Source organism: Bombina bombina, chromosome 4, assembly GCF_027579735.1.
Source record: "Bombina bombina isolate aBomBom1 chromosome 4, aBomBom1.pri, whole genome shotgun sequence".
NCBI classification, from domain to species: domain Eukaryota; kingdom Metazoa; phylum Chordata; class Amphibia; order Anura; family Bombinatoridae; genus Bombina; species Bombina bombina.
In genome coordinates this window covers 81,917,163-81,938,901 of record NC_069502.1, presented here as the reverse complement: position 1 = coordinate 81,938,901, position 21,739 = coordinate 81,917,163, and the positions used below count along the sequence as shown (strand labels likewise).

The 21,739-nt window shown below is 38.9% G+C and overlaps 1 protein-coding gene across 1 annotated transcript in view; it reads left to right on the top strand.

Annotated features, from left to right (window-relative positions):
* FBXO16 (F-box protein 16) overlaps nt 1-21,739 on the top strand; it is a 158,476-nt gene that overhangs the window by 22,717 nt on the left and 114,020 nt on the right. The window contains exon 2 of the mRNA XM_053708916.1: nt 2,208-2,243. Within this exon, the coding sequence (XP_053564891.1) occupies nt 2,208-2,243 (36 nt within the window). The remainder of the gene's footprint in view (nt 1-2,207; nt 2,244-21,739) is intronic.

Sequence of the window (21,739 nt, the reverse complement as noted above, 5' to 3'; positions counted from 1 at the left end):
ATTTCCTCAACTTGACAACTACAATAACTTGATAACTGGCCTCCCTCTCTCTCGCCTCTCTCCCCTTCAATCCATCCTAAATGCATCTGCCAGGCTAATCCACCTCTCTCGACGCTCCGTTTCTGCTGCACCTCTCTGTGAGTCCCTTCACTGGCTCCCCATTCACAGCAGAATTAAATTCAAAATTCTCACCCTGACCTACAAAGCCCTCACCAATGCTGCCCCACCCTACCTGTCCTCGCTCATCGGCAAATATACTCCAGCCCGCCCCCTAAGATCCAACAATGACCTGCTCCTTGCATCCTCTACCATCACCTCCTCTCATGCTAGACTACAGGACTTCTCTTGTGCGGCATGCATCTGACATGTGCAGCACAGTCATGTTATTTCCCTATTCAGTTTAAGGAAGTTTACTATGAAACCTCACAAGATTACAGTGAAATCTCATGAGATCATAGCAAAGCACTGGTGATGCTGATTGGCTATTTCCCCCCCCCCCCCCCAACTTGCAGCTGGACATAAGCTGAAGTATATCTGTTACCAGAGCACTTACACTGGTGAGCTGAAGAAATGTTGAGGTAAAATACCTTCCTTTTTTACATAGAGGTGCTCAGGTGATATTTTCTTGTCAGTTTTTTTACAGTTATGCTGCATCACTTTAAAAAGATTTAGCATATGCATATTATATCCCTTTAAAGCAACCATACACTTTAGAGAGAAATCTGCATAATGAAAATAGCTGTAATCATAGGACAACATTTGCATTCTGGTACATTTCCCTATCCAGTATGGCTGCTGAGAATATTGCACATGGACAAGATACATTACTCCTGGCACAAGTATATTGAATAAGCACTTCATACCTCTGAGAATCCACTACTCTTAATGGGACACTAAACACAAAACGTTTATGATTCAGATAGAGCATGCAATTTTAAGAGACTTCCCAATTAACTTAAATTATCAAATAGTGTTCAATCTTTTTATATGCACACTTTCTGAGACACCAGCTCCTACAGAGCACGTGCAAGAGTTCACAGTGTATACAGTACATATATGAATCTGTGATTGGTTCATGGTTGTCACATGATACAGGCAGGGGCAGAAAAAAATAAGTACATTTTGACATTTTTTTTTTTACTGCTTATTTAAAATTCTGAGTAAGTGCTATTACGTTGTATTTTTATTATGCACTAGTTAATTATATAATTCTACTATGTTTAATGGTCTTTTAACTACTAGGGGCCAACTGTCTTATGACCACCCCCAGCACTTGTCAGTTTTGTATCCTTTCAATATACAACAAATAGCAGGTATTAGGGAACTAGCAAGTAGGTATAATACAGGTATAGGCCACCAGGACACAACATTGGGTAATGGCTATCAAGTAAATGGGCAAGTATAGCCAAGCAGGTAATAAATGGCTAATGGTCATTAGGTACAGGGGCAGGTATAGGCTGGCAAAGTGCAGCATTGGATAATGGCCAACAGATTAAGGGGAAGTATAGGGCAGCAGGACACAGAGGGGGTTAATGGTCAGCAATTATATAGGCAGGTATTGGCTGGCAGCACTGGCCTCTACCTGCAGCAGCAAAGGGGTTAAACACAAAGTAGTAGTACCTCTCTGGTCCCGCAAAGCGCTGCTGGCAATAAGTGCTCAGACTCCCAAGCGGTACTTCTTCTTTGTGTTTAACCCCTTTATGGGTAATCTAGTCTTTAAATAAAATGCTCTAACTAATTAGAGAATTGCATTTTTTTCCTATTATGGCCCTTAAAGATTCATTAAAAATATTATAGCACAGAACTACATGAAGAACTTTTCTATTATGTGTGGGATTTAGCGCTCCTATGCTATCCTACATGTACAGTACCTATTACCGCAAACTAGACTATCGCACGAGTGCTAATATATAACTTTGGAATTATAATGTGAGCAAAAATATAAATGGTATTGATTGCGCTTGAGCAATGCTAACGCACAATAGCGGTAATATTTTAGTGCTACACTTTTAATCATGCCCAAATATATGTGATAAACGTTATATACTTATATAACAGTGATTTTATAATGCTCAATCAAGCTTTAACGTAGTGTCAGTAATAATTTGAAACCCATTTAAAATATTCCATTATTTTTTCTAAAACATAATTTTGTGAAATTGCATACACACTGTATTTACTTAATGTGCATATTTGCTTTCATGTAGGTGTTTGAAGAAAGAGGAGTGTTACTTGGGAAATGGGTAAGTTCTGATTATTCCTTTGTTAAAAATGTGTTTTTCATAGTGAAATTTGATCTGTTAATTTGTTTATCTATAGAACTTTTTTTAGCCAAATTCATAAATATCTTGTTTATTGGCGTAGATCAGCATTGGCGACCTATGGCACGAGTGCAACAGCCGGCACACAGAAGCCTCTGTAGTAGCATACAAGCCTAGGTGCATTTGTGTGTGTGTGAATATATTTGTTTGCAATTGTGTTTGAATGTGTGGGTAGGTGTGTGTATGTATATACAGTATGTATGTATTTATTAGTGTGTATGTATGTGACTGTGTATGTATGTAAGGAGGGCTACCAAAATGGTACATGGTCTAAAAAATAAAACTTACCAGGATAGGCTCAATGACCTAAATATGTATAGCTTAGAGGAGAGAAGGGAAAGAGGTGATATGATAGCAACTTTCAAGTACATTAAAGGGTTTAGTAAAACTGAGGCTGTGGGTATTTTACATAAAATGGAAAATTCAAGAACAAGGGGTCATGAGCTCAAGCTAAAGGGTAGTAGATTCAGCAGTAATTTGAGGAAGCTTCTTTACAGAAAGAGTGATTGATTTATGGAATAAACTTCCTCAAGAGGTAGTAGCGACAAACACTGTGGGGGACTTTAAAAATGCATGGGACAAGCATAGGGCTATCCTACAAACTAGATAAGTTTATACTGTTAGGTAAGGTCGGGCAGACTTGCTGGGCCTATGGCTCTTATCTGCCGTCAATATCTATGTTTCTCCAACATAGGTGTGTCCGGTCCACGGCGTCATCCTTACTTGTGGGATATTCTCTTCCCCAACAGGAAATGGCAAAGAGCCCAGCAAAACTGGTCACATGATCCCTCCTAGGCTCCGCCTTCCCCAGTCATTCTCTTTGCCGTTGCACAGGCAACATCTCCACGGAGATGGCTCAGAGTTTTTTGGTGTTTAAATGTAGTTTTTATTCTTCAATCAAGAGTTTGTTATTTTAAAATAGTGCTGGTATGTACTATTTACTCTGAAACAGAAAAGAGATGAAGATTTCTGTTTGTAAGAGGAAAATGATTTTAGCAACCGTTACTAAAATCGATGGCTGTTTCCACACAGGACTGTTGAGAGGAATTAACTTCAGTTGGGGGAAACAGTGAGCAGACTTTGGCTGCTTGAGGTATGACACATTTCTAACAAGACTTGGTAATGCTGGAAGCTGTCATTTTCCCTATGGGATCCGGTAAGCCATTTTCTTAATTTTCAATATAAGAATAAGGGCTTCACAAGGGCTTTAAAGACTGGTAGACATATTTCTGGGCCAAAACGATTACTTTATAAGCATATTTAATGGTTTACAACTTTGGAGAGTTATTTTAATCTTGGGAATTCTGTTAAAAAAACGGCAGGCACTGTATTGGACACCTTTTTCACTGGGGGCCTTCTCTAGTCATAGGCAGAGCCTCATTTTCGCGCCACTAATGCGCAGTTGTTTTTGAGAAGCAAGGCATGCAGATGCATGTGTGAGGAGCTCAGATCCACTGAAAAAGCTTATTGAAGGCGTCATTTGGTATCGTATTCCCCTCTGGGCTTGGTTGGGTCTCAGCAAAGCAGATACCAGGGACTGTATAGGGGTTAAATGTAAAAACGGCTCCGGTTCCGTTATTTTAAGAGTTAAAGCTTTCAAATTTGGTGTGCAATACTTTTTAGGCTTTATGACACTGTGGTGAAATTTTGGTGAATTTTGAACAATTCCTTCATACTTTTGCGTATATTCAGTAAAAAAGTGTGTTCAGTTTAAAATTTAAAGAGACAGTAACGGTTTTATTTTAAAACGTTTTTTGTGCTTTGTTATCAAGTTTATGCCTATTAACATGTTTGAACTATCAGATAGACGATGTTCTGTATGTTCGGAAGCCAAGGTTCCTCTCCATTTAAATATATGTGATGAATGTGACAAACAAAGTAGGGACAATGATGCCACTGATAATAATGTTGCCCAAAATGATTCCTTAAGTGAGGGGAGTAAGCATGGTACTGCATCATCTCCTTCTATGTCTACACCAGTCTTGCCCACTCAGTTGGTCCCTAGTGCATCTAGTGCGCCAATCCTCCTTACTATGCAACAATTAACGGCTGTAATGGATAATTCTATTAAAAACATTTTAGCCAAAATGCCCACTTATCAGCGAAAGCGCGACTGCTCTGTTTTAGATACTGAAGAGCATGAGGACGCTGATGATAATGGTTCTGACATGCCCTTACACCAGTCTGAAGGGGCTAGGGAGGTTTTGTCTGAGGGAGAAATTTCAGATTCAGGAAAAATTTCTCAACAAGCTGAACCTGACGTTATTACATTCAAATTTAAATTGGAACATCTCCGCGCCCTGCTTAAGGAGGTGTTATCTACTCTGGATGATTGTGACAATTTGGTCATTCCAGAGAAATTATGTAAGATGGACAGGTTCCTAGAGGTCCCGGTGCCCCCCGAAGCTTTTCCTATACCCAAGCGGGTGGCGGACATTGTAAATAAAGAATGGGAAAGGCCCGGCATACCTTTTGTCCCTCCCCCTATATTTAAGAAATTATTTCCTATGGTCGACCCCAGGAAGGACTTATGGCAGACAGTCCCCAAGGTCGAGGGGGCGGTTTCTACTCTAAACAAACGCACCACTATCCCTATAGAAGATAGTTGTGCTTTCAAAGATCCTATGGATAAAAAATTAGAGGGTTTGCTTAAAAAGATGTTTGTTCAGCAAGGTTACCTTCTACAACCAATTTCATGCATTGTTCCTGTCACTACAGCAGCGTGTTTCTGGTTCGAGGAACTAGAAAAGTCGCTCAATAAAGCATCTTCTTATGAGGAGGTTATGGACAGAGTTCAAGCACTTAAGTTGGCTAACTCTTTTACCTTAGACGCCACTTTGCAATTAGCTAGATTAGCGGCGAAAAATTCAGGTTTTGCTATTGTGGCGCGCAGAGCGCTTTGGCTGAAGTCTTGGTCAGCGGATGTGTCCTCCAAGAACAGATTGCTTAACATCCCTTTCAAGGGGAAAACGCTGTTTGGCCCTGACTTGAAAGAGATTATTTCAGACATCACTGGGGGAAAGGGCCACGCCCTTCCTCAGGATAGGTCTTTTAAGGCTAAAAATAAAACAAATTTTCGTCCCTTTCGCAGAAACGGACCAGCCTCAAATTCTACATCCTCTAAGCAAGAGGGTAATTCTTCTCAAGCCAAGCCAGCCTGGAGACCGATGCAAGGCTGGAACAAAGGTAAGCAGGCCAAGAAGCCCGCTACCGCTACCAAGACAGCATGAGATGCTGGCCCCCGATCCGGGACCGGATCTGGTGGGGGGCAGACTCTCTCTCTTCGCTCAGGCTTGGGCAAGAGATGTTCAGGATCCTTGGGCGCTAGAAATAGTTTCTCAAGGTTATCTCCTGGAATTCAAGGAACTACCCCCAAGGGGAAGGTTCCACAGGTCTCAATTGTCTTCAGACCAAATAAAAAGACAGGCATTCTTACATTGTGTAGAAGACCTGTTAAAAATGGGAGTGATTCATCCTGTTCCATTAGGAGAACAAGGGATGGGGTTTTACTCCAATCTGTTCATAGTTCCCAAAAAAGAGGGAACATTCAGGCCAATTTTGGATCTCAAGATCCTAAACAAATTTCTCAAGGTTCCATCGTTCAAGATGGAAACCATTCGGACAATTCTTCCTACCATCCAGGAAGGTCAATTCATGACCACGGTGGATTTAAAGGATGCGTATCTACATATTCCTATCCACAAGGAACATCATCGGTTCCTAAGATTCGCCTTTCTGGACAAGCATTACCAGTTTGTGGCACTTCCATTCGGACTAGCCACTGCTCCAAGAATTTTCACAAAGGTACTAGGGTCCCTTCTAGCGGTGCTAAGGCCAAGGGGCATTGCAGTAGTACCCTACTTGGACGACATACTGATTCAAGCGTCGTCTCTGCCACAAGCAAAGGCTCATACGGACATTGTCCTAGCCTTTCTCAGATCTCACAGGTGGAAAGTGAACGTAGAAAAAAGTTCTCTATTCCCGTCAACAAGAGTTCCCTTCTTGGGAACAATAATAGACTCCTTAGAAATGAAGATTTTTCTGACAGAAGCCAGAAAATCAAAACTTCTAAGCTCTTGTCAAGTACTTCATTCTGTTCTTCTTCCTTCCATAGCGCAGTGCATGGAAGTAATAGGTTTGATGGTTGCGGCAATGGACATAGTTCCTTTTGCGCGAATTCATCTAAGACCATTACAACTGTGCATGCTCAGACAGTGGAATGGGGATTATACAGATTTGTCCCCGACGATCCAAGTAGATCAGAGGACCAGAGATTCACTCCGTTGGTGGCTGACCCTGGACAACCTGTCCCAAGGGATGAGCTTCAGAAGACCAGAGTGGGTCATTGTAACGACCGACGCCAGCCTGGTGGGCTGGGGCGCGGTCTGGAAACACCTGAAAGCTCAGGGTCTATGGTCTCGGGAAGAATCTCTTCTCCCGATAAACATTCTGGAACTGAGAGCGATATTCAATGCTCTCAAGGCTTGGCCTCAACTAGCAAAGGCCAAATTCATATGGTTTCAATCAGACAACATGACGACTGTTGCATATATCAACCATCAGGGGGGAACAAGGAGTTCCCTGGCGATGGAAGAAGTGACCAAAGTAATTCAATGGGCGGAGATTCACTCCTGCCACTTGTCTGCAATCCACATCCCAGGAGTGGAAAATTGGGAAGCAGATTTTCTGAGTCGTCAGACATTTCATCCGGGGGAGTGGGAACTCCATCCGGAAATCTTTGCCCAAATAACTCAATTATGGGGCATTCCAGACATGGATCTGATGGCGTCTCGTCAGAACTTCAAGGTTCCTTGCTACGGGTCCAGATCCAGGGATCCCAAGGCGACTCTAGTAGATGCACTAGTAGCGCCCTGGACCTTCAACCTAGCTTATGTGTTCCCACCGTTTCCTCTCATTCCCAGGCTGGTAGCCAGGATCAATCAGGAGAGGGCTTCGGTGATCTTGATAGCTCCTGCGTGGCCACGCAGAACTTGGTATGCAGACCTGGTGAATATGTCATCGGCTCCACCATGGAAGCTACCTTTGAGACGGGACCTTCTTGTTCAAGGTCCGTTCGAACATCCGAATCTGGCATCACTCCAACTGACTGCTTGGAGATTGAACGCTTGATTTTATCAAAGCGTGGGTTCTCAGATTCTGTCATTGATACTCTTATTCAGGCTAGAAAGCCTGTAACTAGAAAAATTTACCATAAAGTATGGAAGAAATATATCTGTTGGTGCGAATCGAAAGGATTCCCATGGAACAGGGTAAAAATTCCTAAAATTCTATCCTTTCTACAAGAGGGTTTGGAGAAAGGATTATCTGCAAGTTCTTTGAAGGGACAGATTTCTGCTTTATCTGTTTTACTTCACAAGAAGCTGGCGGCTGTGCCAGATGTTCAGGCTTTTGTTCAGGCTCTGGTTAGAATCAAGCCTGTTTACAAACCTTTGACTCCTCCTTGGAGTCTCAATTTAGTTCTTTCAGTTCTTCAAGGGGTTCCGTTTGAACCCTTACATTCCGTAGATATTAAGTTATTATCTTGGAAAGTTTTGTTTTTGGTTGCAATTTCTTCTGCTAGAAGAGTTTCAGAGTTATCTGCTCTGCAGTGTTCTCCTCCTTATCTGGTGTTCCATGCAGATAAGGTGGTTTTGCGTACTAAACCTGGTTTTCTTCCGAAAGTTGTTTCTAACAAAAATATTAACCAGGAGATAGTTGTGCCTTCTTTGTGTCCGAATCCAGTTTCAAAGAAGGAACGTTTGTTGCACAATTTGGATGTAGTTCGTGCTCTAAAATTCTATTTAGAGGCTACAAAGGATTTCAGACAAACATCTTCCTTGTTTGTTGTTTATTCTGGTAAAAGGAGAGGTCAAAAAGCAACTTCTACCTCTCTCTCTTTTTGGCTTAAAAGCATCATCAGATTGGCTTATGAGACTGCCGGACGGCAGCCTCCTGAAAGAATCACAGCTCATTCCACTAGGGCTGTGGCTTCCACATGGGCCTTCAAGAACGAGGCTTCTGTTGATCAGATATGTAAGGCAGCGACTTGGTCTTCACTGCACACTTTTACCAAATTTTACAAATTTGATACTTTTGCTTCTTCTGAGGCTATTTTTGGGAGAAAGGTTTTGCAAACCGTGGTGCCTTCCATCTAGGTGACCTGATTTGCTCCCTCCCATCATCCGTGTCCTAAAGCTTTGGTATTGGTTCCCACAAGTAAGGATGACGCCGTGGACCGGACACACCTATGTTGGAGAAAACAGAATTTATGTTTACCTGATAAATTACTTTCTCCAACGGTGTGTCCGGTCCACGGCCCGCCCTGGTTTTTTAATCAGGTCTGATGATTTATTTTCTCTAACTACAGTCACCACGGTATCATATGATTTCTCCTATGCAAATATTCCTCCTTTACGTCGGTCGAATGACTGGGGAAGGCGGAGCCTAGGAGGGATCATGTGACCAGCTTTGCTGGGCTCTTTGCCATTTCCTGTTGGGGAAGAGAATATCCCACAAGTAAGGATGACGCCGTGGACCGGACACACCGTTGGAGAAAGTAATTTATCAGGTAAACATAAATTCTGTTTTCTATGTTTCTATGTATGTATTAGGGTGTACATATGTGTATGTATGTATTAGGGTGTATATATGTGTGTATGTATGTGTGTCTATGTATGTATGTGTGTGTATGTATTGGGGTGTACATATGGGTGCATGTATGTGTGTGTGTGTGAGTATGTATTGGGGTGTTCATATGGGTGCATGTATGTATGTGTGTTTGTAAGTATGTATTGGGGTGTACATATGGGTGCATGTATGTATGTGTAAGTATGTATTGGGGTGTACATATGGGTGCATGTATGTGTGTGTGTATGTATGTATTGGGGTGTACATATGTATGTGTGTATGTATTAGGGTGTACATATGTATGTGTGTGTGTATGTATTAGGGTGTACATATGTATGTGTGTGTGTATGTATTAGGGTGTGCATATGTGTGTGTGTGTATGTATTTGGGTGTACATATGTATGTGTGTGTGTATGTATTAGGGTGTACATATGTATGTGTGTGTGTGTGTATGTATTTGGGTGTACATATGTATGTGTGTGTGTATGTATTAGGGTGTGCATATGTATATGTATTTGGGTGTACATATGTATGTGTGTGTGTATGTATTAGGGTGTGCATATGTATGTGTATGTATTTGGGTGTACATATGCATATGTGTGTGTGTATGTATTAGGGTGTGTATATGTATGTGTGTGTGTGTGTATGTATTTGGGTGTACATATGTATGTGTGTGTGTATGTATTAGGGTGTGCATATGTATGTGTGTGTGTATGTATTTGGGTGTACATATGTATGTGTGTGTGTATGTATTTGGGTGTACATATGTATGTGTGTGTGTATGTATTAGGTTGTACATATGTATGTATTAGGTTGTACATATGTATGTGTGTATGTATTAGGGTGTACATATGTATGTGTGTATGTATTAGGGTGTACATATGTATGTGTGTATGTATTAGGGTGTACATATGTATGTGTGTATGTATGTATTAGGATTTACATATGGGTGTATGCATTAGGGTGTACATAAGTGTGTGTGTGTGTGTGTGTGTGTATGTATGTGTGATCGCATGAGTGTACGTTTTTTTACTCTCATTGCTGTGTACATTTTGCTTGTAGCTTTATGACCTAGAAACAAATATTGTGTTTGAAGATCGCTGTGTTTCAAATTACTTATGTGTTTTATGTTTTTCTACACTTAATCTGTGTCATTGGGTTCAGACAGGTGTGTTCAGTTTCTTTAAAAAACAAAAGAAAACTCCTCTTCCGTGCTTATTTAAAGTGTTGGCACTTTCAGATAACTACATTGGTTTCCTGTTGGGATTTGGGCACTGAGGCTCCAAACCGTTTACCACCATTGGCCTAGACTATTTAAATAGAACAAATATACTAATGAAATGCTTTAGTGTGTAAATGTTCCCATGACTGCATGGGAGATGCATGGATTGGCAAATTTATATCAAACATAGAATCCAGCTACGAAAACCAGACCCAGTTACACATAATATTTTAGGAACTATGCAAGTATTGCTAAAATGACTGCTGCTTACAATTTATCGCCAAAGCTCATTTAATAGTGGTAGTTTAAATACTACATTTTGGAGGCAACAGGTATTTGTTTCTAATACTTCCCTGTGTGATGTTTCTGCTAGCGTTTGAATGTATACCATGGGTTTTGAAGCAAGAGTAATTATATGGATTATAAAATAAATATATATAATAAAGGTATGAAACGACTAAACTGGAGGAGAACTAATCTTATGAGACTATTTTGCTGTACTAGAAAAGTATAGTAGTGGTACCAGCAGATTTGTTTTATAGGGACGTTTGTAAACTTGGTACGTTTATAAGTATTATTAAATAAAAAGTCGCTTTTCTCCAAAGATAGCAAATTTGACATTTCTCTTTTTCTTTTCTATATAAGTCCTAGGGGTAAATTTACTACATGTCAAGCGGACATGATTTGCTATAGTGAATCATGTCCACTCGACATCACTAAATGCCGACAGCATACGCTGTCCGCCTTTATCATTGCACAAGCATTTCTAGTGAAATGCTTGTGCAATGCCGCCCTCTGCTCACTGGCGACCAATCAGCCGCTAGCAGGGGCTGTCAATCATCCCGATCGTATCGGAGCAGGACGATTTCAACCCTATAACCGCTGCTTCTTAAAGGGACACTGAACCCAATTTTTTTTCTTTCATAATTCAGATAAAGAATACAATTTTAAACAACTTTTCAATTTACTTCTATCATCTAATTTCTTTTTTTCTCTTGGTATCCGTTGTTGAAAAACATATCTAGGTAGTCTTAGAAGCTGGGAGCTAGCTGCTGATTGGTGGCTGCACATATATGTCTCTTGTCATTGGCTTACCAAAGTGTTCAGCTATCTCCCAGTAGTGCATTGCTTCTCATTCAATAAAGGATAGAAAGAGGATGTAGCAAAACTGATAATGGAATTAGATTGAAAATTTGTTTAAAAATGTATGTTCTATGTGAATCATAAATAAAAATGTGGGTTTTATGTCCCTTTAATGCAAATACATGATAGCTGGGAATAACAAGCAGATTCTGCTAAGGCCCTTATTCAAGCTTACACTTCACAAGGCAATATGGGCAGAGTCAATGCACCTTTTGGCTCTTGACTTCCATCAAAATCTATTTTTCATTTTTTAAAGGGACATGAAACCCAAATTTTTTCTTTCGTGATTTAGAAAGAGCATGCTTCTACTATCCAATTTGCCTCATTCTTTTGATATCATTTGTTGTATCTAAATATGCTCAGTAGCTGCACATAGATGCCTCGTGTGATTAGCTCACTCATGTGCATTGCTATATCTTCAACAAAGGATTCTGAAGAATGAAGCAAATAAAATAATAGATGTAAATTTGAATGTTGTTTAAAATTGAATTCTCTATCTAAATCATGAAAGAAACATGTTTGGGTTTCATGGCCCTTTAATACCTCTTAAAGGTATTAACACATTGAGCAGATTCCTTGCAATATGGCATTAATATTATTATTATATTTTTCATAATGTACAGAACAGATTCTGTAAGGCTGTACAGCGGGTACAAAAGGGCAGAGGAACTAGGGAAGGCGGACTGCTCTCTGAAGAGCCTGAACAGTAATATCTATTCAAGGACCCAGAAAAGAGACTTTTTGTGCAGACTTTTTATTTGTATGTTGTAGCAATGAATAGATGGTGCCATTTCATATGGGGAAGCAAGATTACATTGCAAATATCCACATAGGGAATACAATGTTGGATTATTAGGTCCTGTATGATATATAAGGACAAAGGTAACTCTTGAAAATAGTTTTTGCATGCTGAGGGTATCACTGTATCTATTAAAGGGACATTAAAGTCAAAATTAAATGTTTATGATTATTCAGATACAGATTGGAATGTTAAAACGCTTCCCATTGTGCTTTATTATTACATTTGCTTTGTTCTTTTTGTATCTTTTGTTGAAAAGTAAATCTAGACTGATAGGAGCCTAGGAGCGTGCACGTGTCTTTACCATTCTATGGCAGCAGTATTTGTAACTATGTGTAACATTGCTATAAACATTTTAGCTAACACTGCTGCCACATGCCTAAAGACACGTGCACGCTCCTGAACTCACCTAGTATTACTCTTTAACAAAGGATACAAAGCGAACTAAGCAAAAGTTGTTTAAAATGTAATTCTGTCAAATCCAAATTTGAGTTCACTGTCCATTTAATATTTATACAAAATTGTCACCTGTAAGTAATTTTACATCTTACATTCCAAACATTACAAACAAGCGTATATACATATAGTTAGACTAGTTAAAAACTGTAAACCACTTCTAAAAAAGTCTAAATGCTGTGGTTCCTGATTACCAGGATTTTAGTTTCAATCAATAAAACACAAGAATTGCAGTTATAATTAGTAGTTGTCAGGAATGTTGCCCCAGTGTCAACATTGGGTCTGCCACAATAAGCAGCTATAAAGTCTCCATTGACTTGGGTTGTCAAATTGCTTCTTTAAAGGAGAAAATTTAAAATACATATGTCAGGGTTCTTATAAAGGAACATTATTAAAACCATTTTTTAAATAGCCCCTAATATATGCATTTTTTTAATTGTCCTTCTTTAATGCCGACATATGTCAACCTTACTATGGACACAATGTGGCCAACAATAGCAGGAGACATTGCTGCATGGGTTGGCAAGTTTATAAGCAGACATACTTTGATGGCCTTTTTTATGCCAAAGAGGGCTGCAATATATTTCAGTTTTACCATAGCCTAACCCTATATAGCTTGCCTTACATGGAGACTGTAGGTTCTGATATTCTCACACTATAATGTTATGGCTGATGGCATCTTGATATACTTTAGATCGCCACCATTGGCGTCCTGGTTCAATGGTTGTGGTTGGTAATCTCACACCATGAACCTGGGGTAGGATACCATTATTACAGGTGAAACTCGAAAAATTAGAATATCGTGCAAAAGTTCATTTATTTCACTAATGCAACTTAAAAGGGTGAAACTAATATGTGAGATAGACTCATTACATGCAAAGCAAGATAGTTCAAGCCGTGACTTGTCATAATTGTGATGATTATGGCTTACAGCTCATGAAAACCCCAAATCCACAATCTCAGAAAATTAGAATATTGTGAAAAGGTGCAATATTCTAGGCTCAAATTGTCCCACTCTAATAAGCTAATTAAGCCATACCACCTGCAAAGGGTTCCTGAGCCTTTAAACTGTCTCTCAGTCTGGTTCAGTAGGAATCACAATCATGGGAAAGACTGCTGACCTGACAGTTGTGCAGAAAACCATCATTGACACCCTCCATAAGGAGGGAAAGATTCAAAAGGTAATTGCAAAAGAAGTTGGATGTTCCCTAAGTGCTGTATCAAAGCACATTAATAGAAAGTTATGTGGAAGGGAAAAGTGTGGAAGAAAAAGGTGCACAAGCAGCAGGGATGACCGCAGCCTGGAGAGGATTGTCAGGAAAAGGCCATTCAAAAGTGTTGGGGACTTTCACAAGGAGTGGACTGAGGCTGGAGTCAGTGCATCAAGAGCCACCACACACAGACGGATCCTGGACATGGGCTTCAAATGTCGTATTCCTCTTGTCAAGCCACTCCTGAACAACAAACAACGTCAGAAGCGTCTTACCTGGGCTAAAAAAAACAGACCTGGTCTGTTGCTCAGTGGTCCAAAGTCCTCTTTTCTGATGAGAGCAAATGTTGCATCTCATTTGGAAACCAAGGACCCAGAGTATAAAGGAAGATTGGAGAGGCACACACTGCAAGATGCTTGAAGTCCAGTGTGAAGTTTCCACAGTCTGTGTTGATTTGGGGAGCCATGTCATCTGCTGGTGTTGGTCCACTTTGCTTCATTAAGTCCAGGGTCAACGCAGCCGTCTACCAAGAGATTTTGGAGCACTTCATGCTTCCTTCCGCAGATGAGCTCTATGGGGATGCTGACTTCATTTTCCAGCAGGACTTGGCACCTACCCACACTGCCAAAAGCACCAAAACCTGGTTCAATGGCCGTGGGATTACTGTGCTTGATTGGCCAGCAAACTCACCTGACCTGAACCCCATAGAGAATCTATGGGGCATTGCCAAGAGAGAGATGAGAGACATGAGACCGAACAATGCAGAAGAGCTGAAGGCCGCTATTGAAGCATCCTGGTCTTCCATAACACCTCAGCAGTGCCACAGGCTGATAGCTTCCATGCCACGCCGCACTGAGGCAGTAATTGCTGCAAAAGGGGCCCAAACCAAGTACTGAGTACATACAGTATGCATGCTTATACTTTGCAGAGGTCCGATATTGTTCTACAGGTATGTACAATCCTTGTTTTATTGATTGCATGTAATATTCTAATGTTCTGAGATTGTGGATGTGGGGTTTTCATGAGCTGTAAGTCACACTAATCACAATTATGACAAATCACGTCTTGAACTATCTTGCTTTGCATGTAATGAGTCTATCTCGTTTATTAGTTTCACCTTTTAAGTTGCATTAGTGAAATAAATGAACTTTTGCACAATATTCTAATTTTTCGAGTTTCACCTGTAGTTACATATAACAGTGTATATGGAGTCTCATACAAATGATAATTGGGGTATTAAGCTAGCTGCCCAGCAGGCTGTATTGGGTATTGTCATACAGCCAGAGAACTGTAACCCCCAGTGACCAAAGAGGATTTATGCAATCTGCTTAATCCTTCTGTGCTTCAGCCACTAATCACAAACACCACATTTCACTCTCAAAGGTTTTACATTAAAGTCCAGATGTACAATGAGTACTGGAAACAGTGAGCAGAAAAAGGGGATAAAAACAATATAAGAAGGAAGTATAAAACAAAACCAAATGTACTAAATGATAAAAATTAACTTACTTTAAGGCTGCTTTCCAATGTTAAAGGGACACTATACTTACTATTATTTATCAGGTATATACAGGAACAAGTATAACCCCAGTGTTCCCTTGTTAAAGGGACACTATACTTACTATTATTTATCAGGTATATACAGGAACAAGTATAACCCCAGTGTTTTCTTGTTAAAGGGACACTATACTTACTATTATTTATCAGGTACATACAGGAACAAGTATAACCCCAGTGTTTTCTTGTTAAAGGGACACTATACTTACTATTATTTATCAGGTATATACAGGAACAAGTATAACCCCAGTGTTCTCTTGTTAAAGGGACACAATACTTACTATTATTTATCAGGTATATACAGGAACACGTATAACCCCAGTGTTCTCTTGTTAAAGGGACACGATACTTACTATTATTTATCAGATATATACAGGAACATGTATAACCCCAGTGTTCTCTTGTTAAAGGGACACGATACTTACTATTATTTATCAGGTATATACAGGAACATGTATAACCCCAGTGTTCTCTTGTTAAAGGGACACGGTACTTACTATTATTTATCAGGTATATACAGGAACATGTATAACCCCAGTGTTCTCTTGTTAAAGGGACACTATACTTACTATTATTTATCAGGTATATACAGGAACATGTATAACCTCAGTGTTCTCTTGTTAAAGGGACACTATATTTACTATTATTTATCAGGTATATACAGGTACAAGTATAACCCCAGTGTTCTCTTGTTAAAGGGACACTATACTTACTATTATTTATCAGGTATATACAGGAACACGTATAACCCCAGTGTTCTCTTGTTAAAGGGACACGATACTTACTATTATTTATCAGGTATATACAGGAACATGTATAACCCCAGTGTTCTCTTGTTAAAGGGACACGGTACTTACTATTATTTATCAGGTATATACAGGAACAAGTATAACCCCAGTGTTCTCTTGTTAAAGGGACACTATACTTACTATTATTTATCAGGTATATACAGGAACAAGTATAACCCCAGTGTTCTCTTGTTAAAGGGACACTATACTTACTATTATTTATCAGGTATAGACAGGAACATGTATAACCCCAGTGTTCTCTTGTTAAAGGGACATTATACTTACTATTATTTATCAGGTATATGCAGGAACAAGTATAACCCCAGTGTTCTCTTGTTAAAGGGACATGATTCTTACTATTATTTATCAGGTATATACAGGAACAAGTATAACCCCAGTGTTCTCTTGTTAAAGGGACACTATACTTACTATTATTTATCAGGTATATACAGTACAAGTATAACCCCGGTGTTCTCTTGTTAAAGGGACACGATACTTACTATTATTTATCAGGTATATACAGGAACAAGTATAACCCCAGTGTTCTCTTGTTAAAGGGACACTATACTTACTATTATTTATCAGGTATAGACAGGAACAAGTATAACCCCAGTGTTTTCTTGTTTAAAGGACACTATACTTACTATTATTTATCAAGTATATACAGGAACAAGTATAACCCCGGTGTTCCCTTGTTAAAGGGACACTATACTTACTATTATTTATCAGGTATATACAGGAACAAGTATAACCCCGGTGTTCCCTTGTTAAAGGGACACTATACTTACTATTATTTATCAGGTATATACAGGAACATGTATAACCCCAGTGTTCTCTTGTTAAAGGGACACTATACTTACTATTTTTTATCAGGTATATACAGTACAAGTATAACCCCGGTGTTCTCTTGTTAAAGGGACACGATACTTACTATTATTTATCAGGTATATACAGGAACAAGTATAACCCCAGTGTTCTCTTGTTAAAGGGACACTATACTTACTATTATTTATCAGGTATAGACAGGAACAAGTATAACCCCAGTGTTTTCTTGTTTAAAGGACACTATACTTACTATTATTTATCAAGTATATACAGGAACAAGTATAACCCCGGTGTTCCCTTGTTAAAGGGACACTATACTTACTATTATTTATCAGGTATATACAGGAACAAGTATAACCCCGGTGTTCCCTTGTTAAAGGGACACTATACTTACTATTATTTATCAGGTATATACAGGAACATGTATAACCCCAGTGTTCTCTTGTTAAAGGGACACTATACTTACTATTTTTTATCAGGTATATACAGGAACAAGTATAACCCCGGTGTTCCCTTGTTAAAGGGACACTATATTTACTATTATTTATCAGGTATATACAGGAACATGTATAACCCCAGTGTTTTCTTGTTAAAGGGACACTATACTTACTATTATTTATCAGGTATATACAGGAACATGTATAACCCCAGTGTTTTCTTGTTAAAGGGACACTATACTTACTATTATTTATCAGGTATATACAGGAACATGTATAACCCCAGTGTTCTCTTGTTAAAGGGACACTATACTTACTATTATTTATCAGGTATATACAGGAATATGTATAACCCCAGTGTTTTCTTGTTAAAGGGACACTATACTTACTATTATTTATCAGGTATATACAGGAACATGTATAACCCCAGTGTTCTCTTGTTAAAGGGACACTATACTTACTATTATTTATCAGGTATATACAGGAACAAGTATAACCTCAGTGTTCTCTTGTTAAAAGGACACTATACTTACTATTATTTATCAGGTATATACAGGAACATGTATAACCCCAGTGTTCTCTTGTTAAAGGGACACTACAGGGAGTGCAGAATTATTAGGCAAGTTGTATTTTTGAGGATTAATTTTATTATTGAACAACAACCATGTTCTCAATGGACCCAAAAAACTCATTAATATCAAAGCTGAATAGTTTTGGAAGTAGTTTTTAGTTTGTTTTTAGTTATAGCTATTTTAGGGGGATATCTGTGTGTGCAGGTGACTATTACTGTGCATAATTATTAGGCAACTTAACAAAAAACAAATATATACCCATTTCAATTATTTATTTTTACCAGTGAAACCAATAGAACATCTCAACATTCACAAATATACATTTCTGACATTCAAAAACAAAACAAAAACAAATCAGTGACCAATATAGCCACCTTTCTTTGCAAGGACACTCAAAAGCCTGCCATCCATGGATTCTGTCAGTGTTTTGATCTGTTCACCATCAACATTGCGTGCAGCAGCAACCATAGCCTCCCAGACACTGTTCAGAGAGGTGTACTGTTTTCCCTCCTTGTAAATCTCACATTTGATGATGGACCACAGGTTCTCAATGGGGTTCAGATCAGGTGAACAAGGAGGCCATGTCATTAGATTTTCTTCTTTTATACCCTTTCTTGCCAGCCACGCTGTGGAGTACTTGGACGCGTGTGATGGAGCATTATCCTGCATGAAAATCATGTTTTTCTTGAAGGATGCAGACTTCTTCCTGTACCACTGCTTGAAGAAGGTGTCTTCCAGAAACTGGCAGTAGGACTGGGAGTTGAGCTTGACTCCATCCTCAACCCGAAAAGGCCCCACAAGCTCATCTTTGATGATACCAGCCCAAACCAGTACTCCACCTCCACCTTGCTGGCGTCTGAGTCGGACTGGAGCTCTCTGCCCTTTACCAATCCAGCCACGGGCCCATCCATCTGGCCCATCAAGACTCACTCTCATTTCATCAGTCCATAAAACCTTAGAAAAATCAGTCTTGAGATATTTCTTGGCCCAGTCTTGACGTTTCAGCTTGTGTGTCTTGTTCAGTGGTGGTCGTCTTTCAGCCTTTCTTACCTTGGCCATGTCTCTGAGTATTGCACACCTTGTGCTTTTGGGCACTCCAGTGATGTTGCAGCTCTGAAATATGGCCAAACTGGTGGCAAGTGGCATCTTGGCAGCTGCACGCTTGACTTTTCTCAGTTCATGGGCAGTTATTTTGCGCCTTGGTTTTTCCACACGCTTCTTGCGACCCTGTTGACTATTTTGAATGAAACGCTTGATTGTTCGATGATCACGCTTCAGAAGCTTTGCAATTTTAAGAGTGCTGCATCCCTCTGCAAGATATCTCACTATTTTTGACTTTTCTGAGCCTGTCAAGTCCTTCTTTTGACCCATTTTGCCAAAGGAAAGGAAGTTGCCTAATAATTATGCACACCTGATATAGGGTGTTGATATCATTAGACCACACCCCTTCTCATTACAGAGATGCACATCACCTAATATGCTTAATTGGTAGTAGGCTTTTGAGCCTATACAGCTTGGAGTAAGACAACATGCATAAAGAGGATGATGTGGTCAAAATACTCATTTGCCTAATAATTCTGCACACAGTGTATACTTACTATTATTTATCAGGTATAGACAGGAACATGTATAACCCCAGTGTTCTCTTGTTAAAGGGACACTATACTTACTATTATTTATCAGGTATAGACAGGAACACGTATAACCCCAGTGTTCTCTTGTTAAAGGGACACTATACTTACTATTATTTATCAGGTATAGACAGGAACATGTATAACCCCAGTGTTCTCTTGTTAAAGGGACACTATACTTACTATTATTTATCAGGTATAGACAGGAACAAGTATAACCCCAGTGTTCTCTTGTTAAAGGGACACTATACTTACTATTATTTATCAGGTATAGACAGGAACATGTATAACCCCAGTGTTCTCTTGTTAAAGAGACACTATACTTACTATGATTTATCAGGTATATACAGGAACAAGTATAACCCCAGTGTTCTCTTGTTAAAGGGACACTATACTTACTATGATTTATCAGGTATATACAGGAACAAGTATAAACCCAGTGTTCTCTTGTTAAAGGGACACTATGCTTACTATTATTTATCAGGTATATACAGGAGCAAGTATAACCCCAGTGTTCTCTTGTTAAAGGGACATGATTCTTACTATTATTTATCAGGTATATACAGGAACACATATAACCCCAGTGTTCTCTTGTTAAAGGGACACTATACTTACTATTATTTATCAGGTATATACAGGAACAAGTATAACCCCAGTGTTCTCTTGTTAAAGGGACACTATACTTACTATTATTTATCAGGTATAGACAGGAACATGTATAACCCCAGTGTTCTCTTGTTAAAGGGACACAATATGTACTATTATTTATCAGGTATATACAGTACAAGTATAACCCCAGTGTTCTCTTGTTAAAGGGACACTATACTTACTATTATTTATCAGGTATATACAGGAACAAGTATAACCCCAGTGTTCTCTTGTTAAAGGGACACTATACTTACTATTATTTATCAGGTATATACAGGAACAAGTATAACCCCAGTGTTCTCTTGTTAAAGGGACACAATACTTACTATTATTTATCAGGTATATACAGGAACAAGTATAACCCCAGTGTTCTCTTGTTAAAGTGACACTATACTTACTATTATTTATCAGGTATATACAGGAACAAGTATTACCCCAGTGTTCTCTTGTTAAAGGGACACGATACTTCCTATTATTTATCAGGTATATACAGTACAAGTATAACCCCAGTGTTCTCTTGTTAAAGGGACACTATACTTACTATTATTTGTCAGGTATATACAGTACAAGTATAACCCCAGTGTTCTCTTGTTAAAGGGACACTATACTTACTATTATTTATCAGGTATATACAGGAACAAGTATAACCCCAGTGTTCTCTTGTTAAAGGGACACTATACTTACTATTATTTATCAGGTATATACAGGAACAAGTATAACCCCAGTGTTCTCTTGTTAAAGGGACACGATACTTACTATTATTTATCAGGTATATACAGGAACAAGTATAACCCCAGTGTTCTCTTGTTAAAGGGACACTATACTTACTATTATTTATCAGGTATATACAGGAACAAGTATAACCCCAGTATTCTCTTGTTAAAGGGACACGATACTTACTATTATTTATCAGGTATATACAGGAACAAGTATAACCCCAGTGTTCTCTTGTTAAAGGGACACTATACTTACTATTATTTATCAGGTATATACAGGAACATGTATAACCCCAATGTTCTCTTGTTAAAGGGACACTATACTTACTATTATTTATCAGGTATATACAGGAACATGTATAACCCCAGTGTTCTCTTGTTAAAGGGACACTATACTTACTATTATTTATCAGGTATAGACAGGAACACGTATAACCCCAGTGTTCTCTTGTTAAAGGGACACTATACTTAATATGATTTATCAGGTATATACAGGAACAAGTGTAACCCCAGTGTTCTCTTGTTAAAGGGACACTATACTTACTGTTATTTATCAGATATATACAGGAACAAGTATAACCCCAGTGTTCTCTTGTTAAAGGGACACTATACTTACTATGATTTATCAGGTATATACAGGAACAAGTATAAACCCAGTGTTCTCTTGTTAAAGGGACACTATGCTTACTATTATTTATCAGGTATATACAGGAGCAAGTATAACCCCAGTGTTCTCTTGTTAAAGGGACATGATTCTTACTATTATTTATCAGGTATATACAGGAA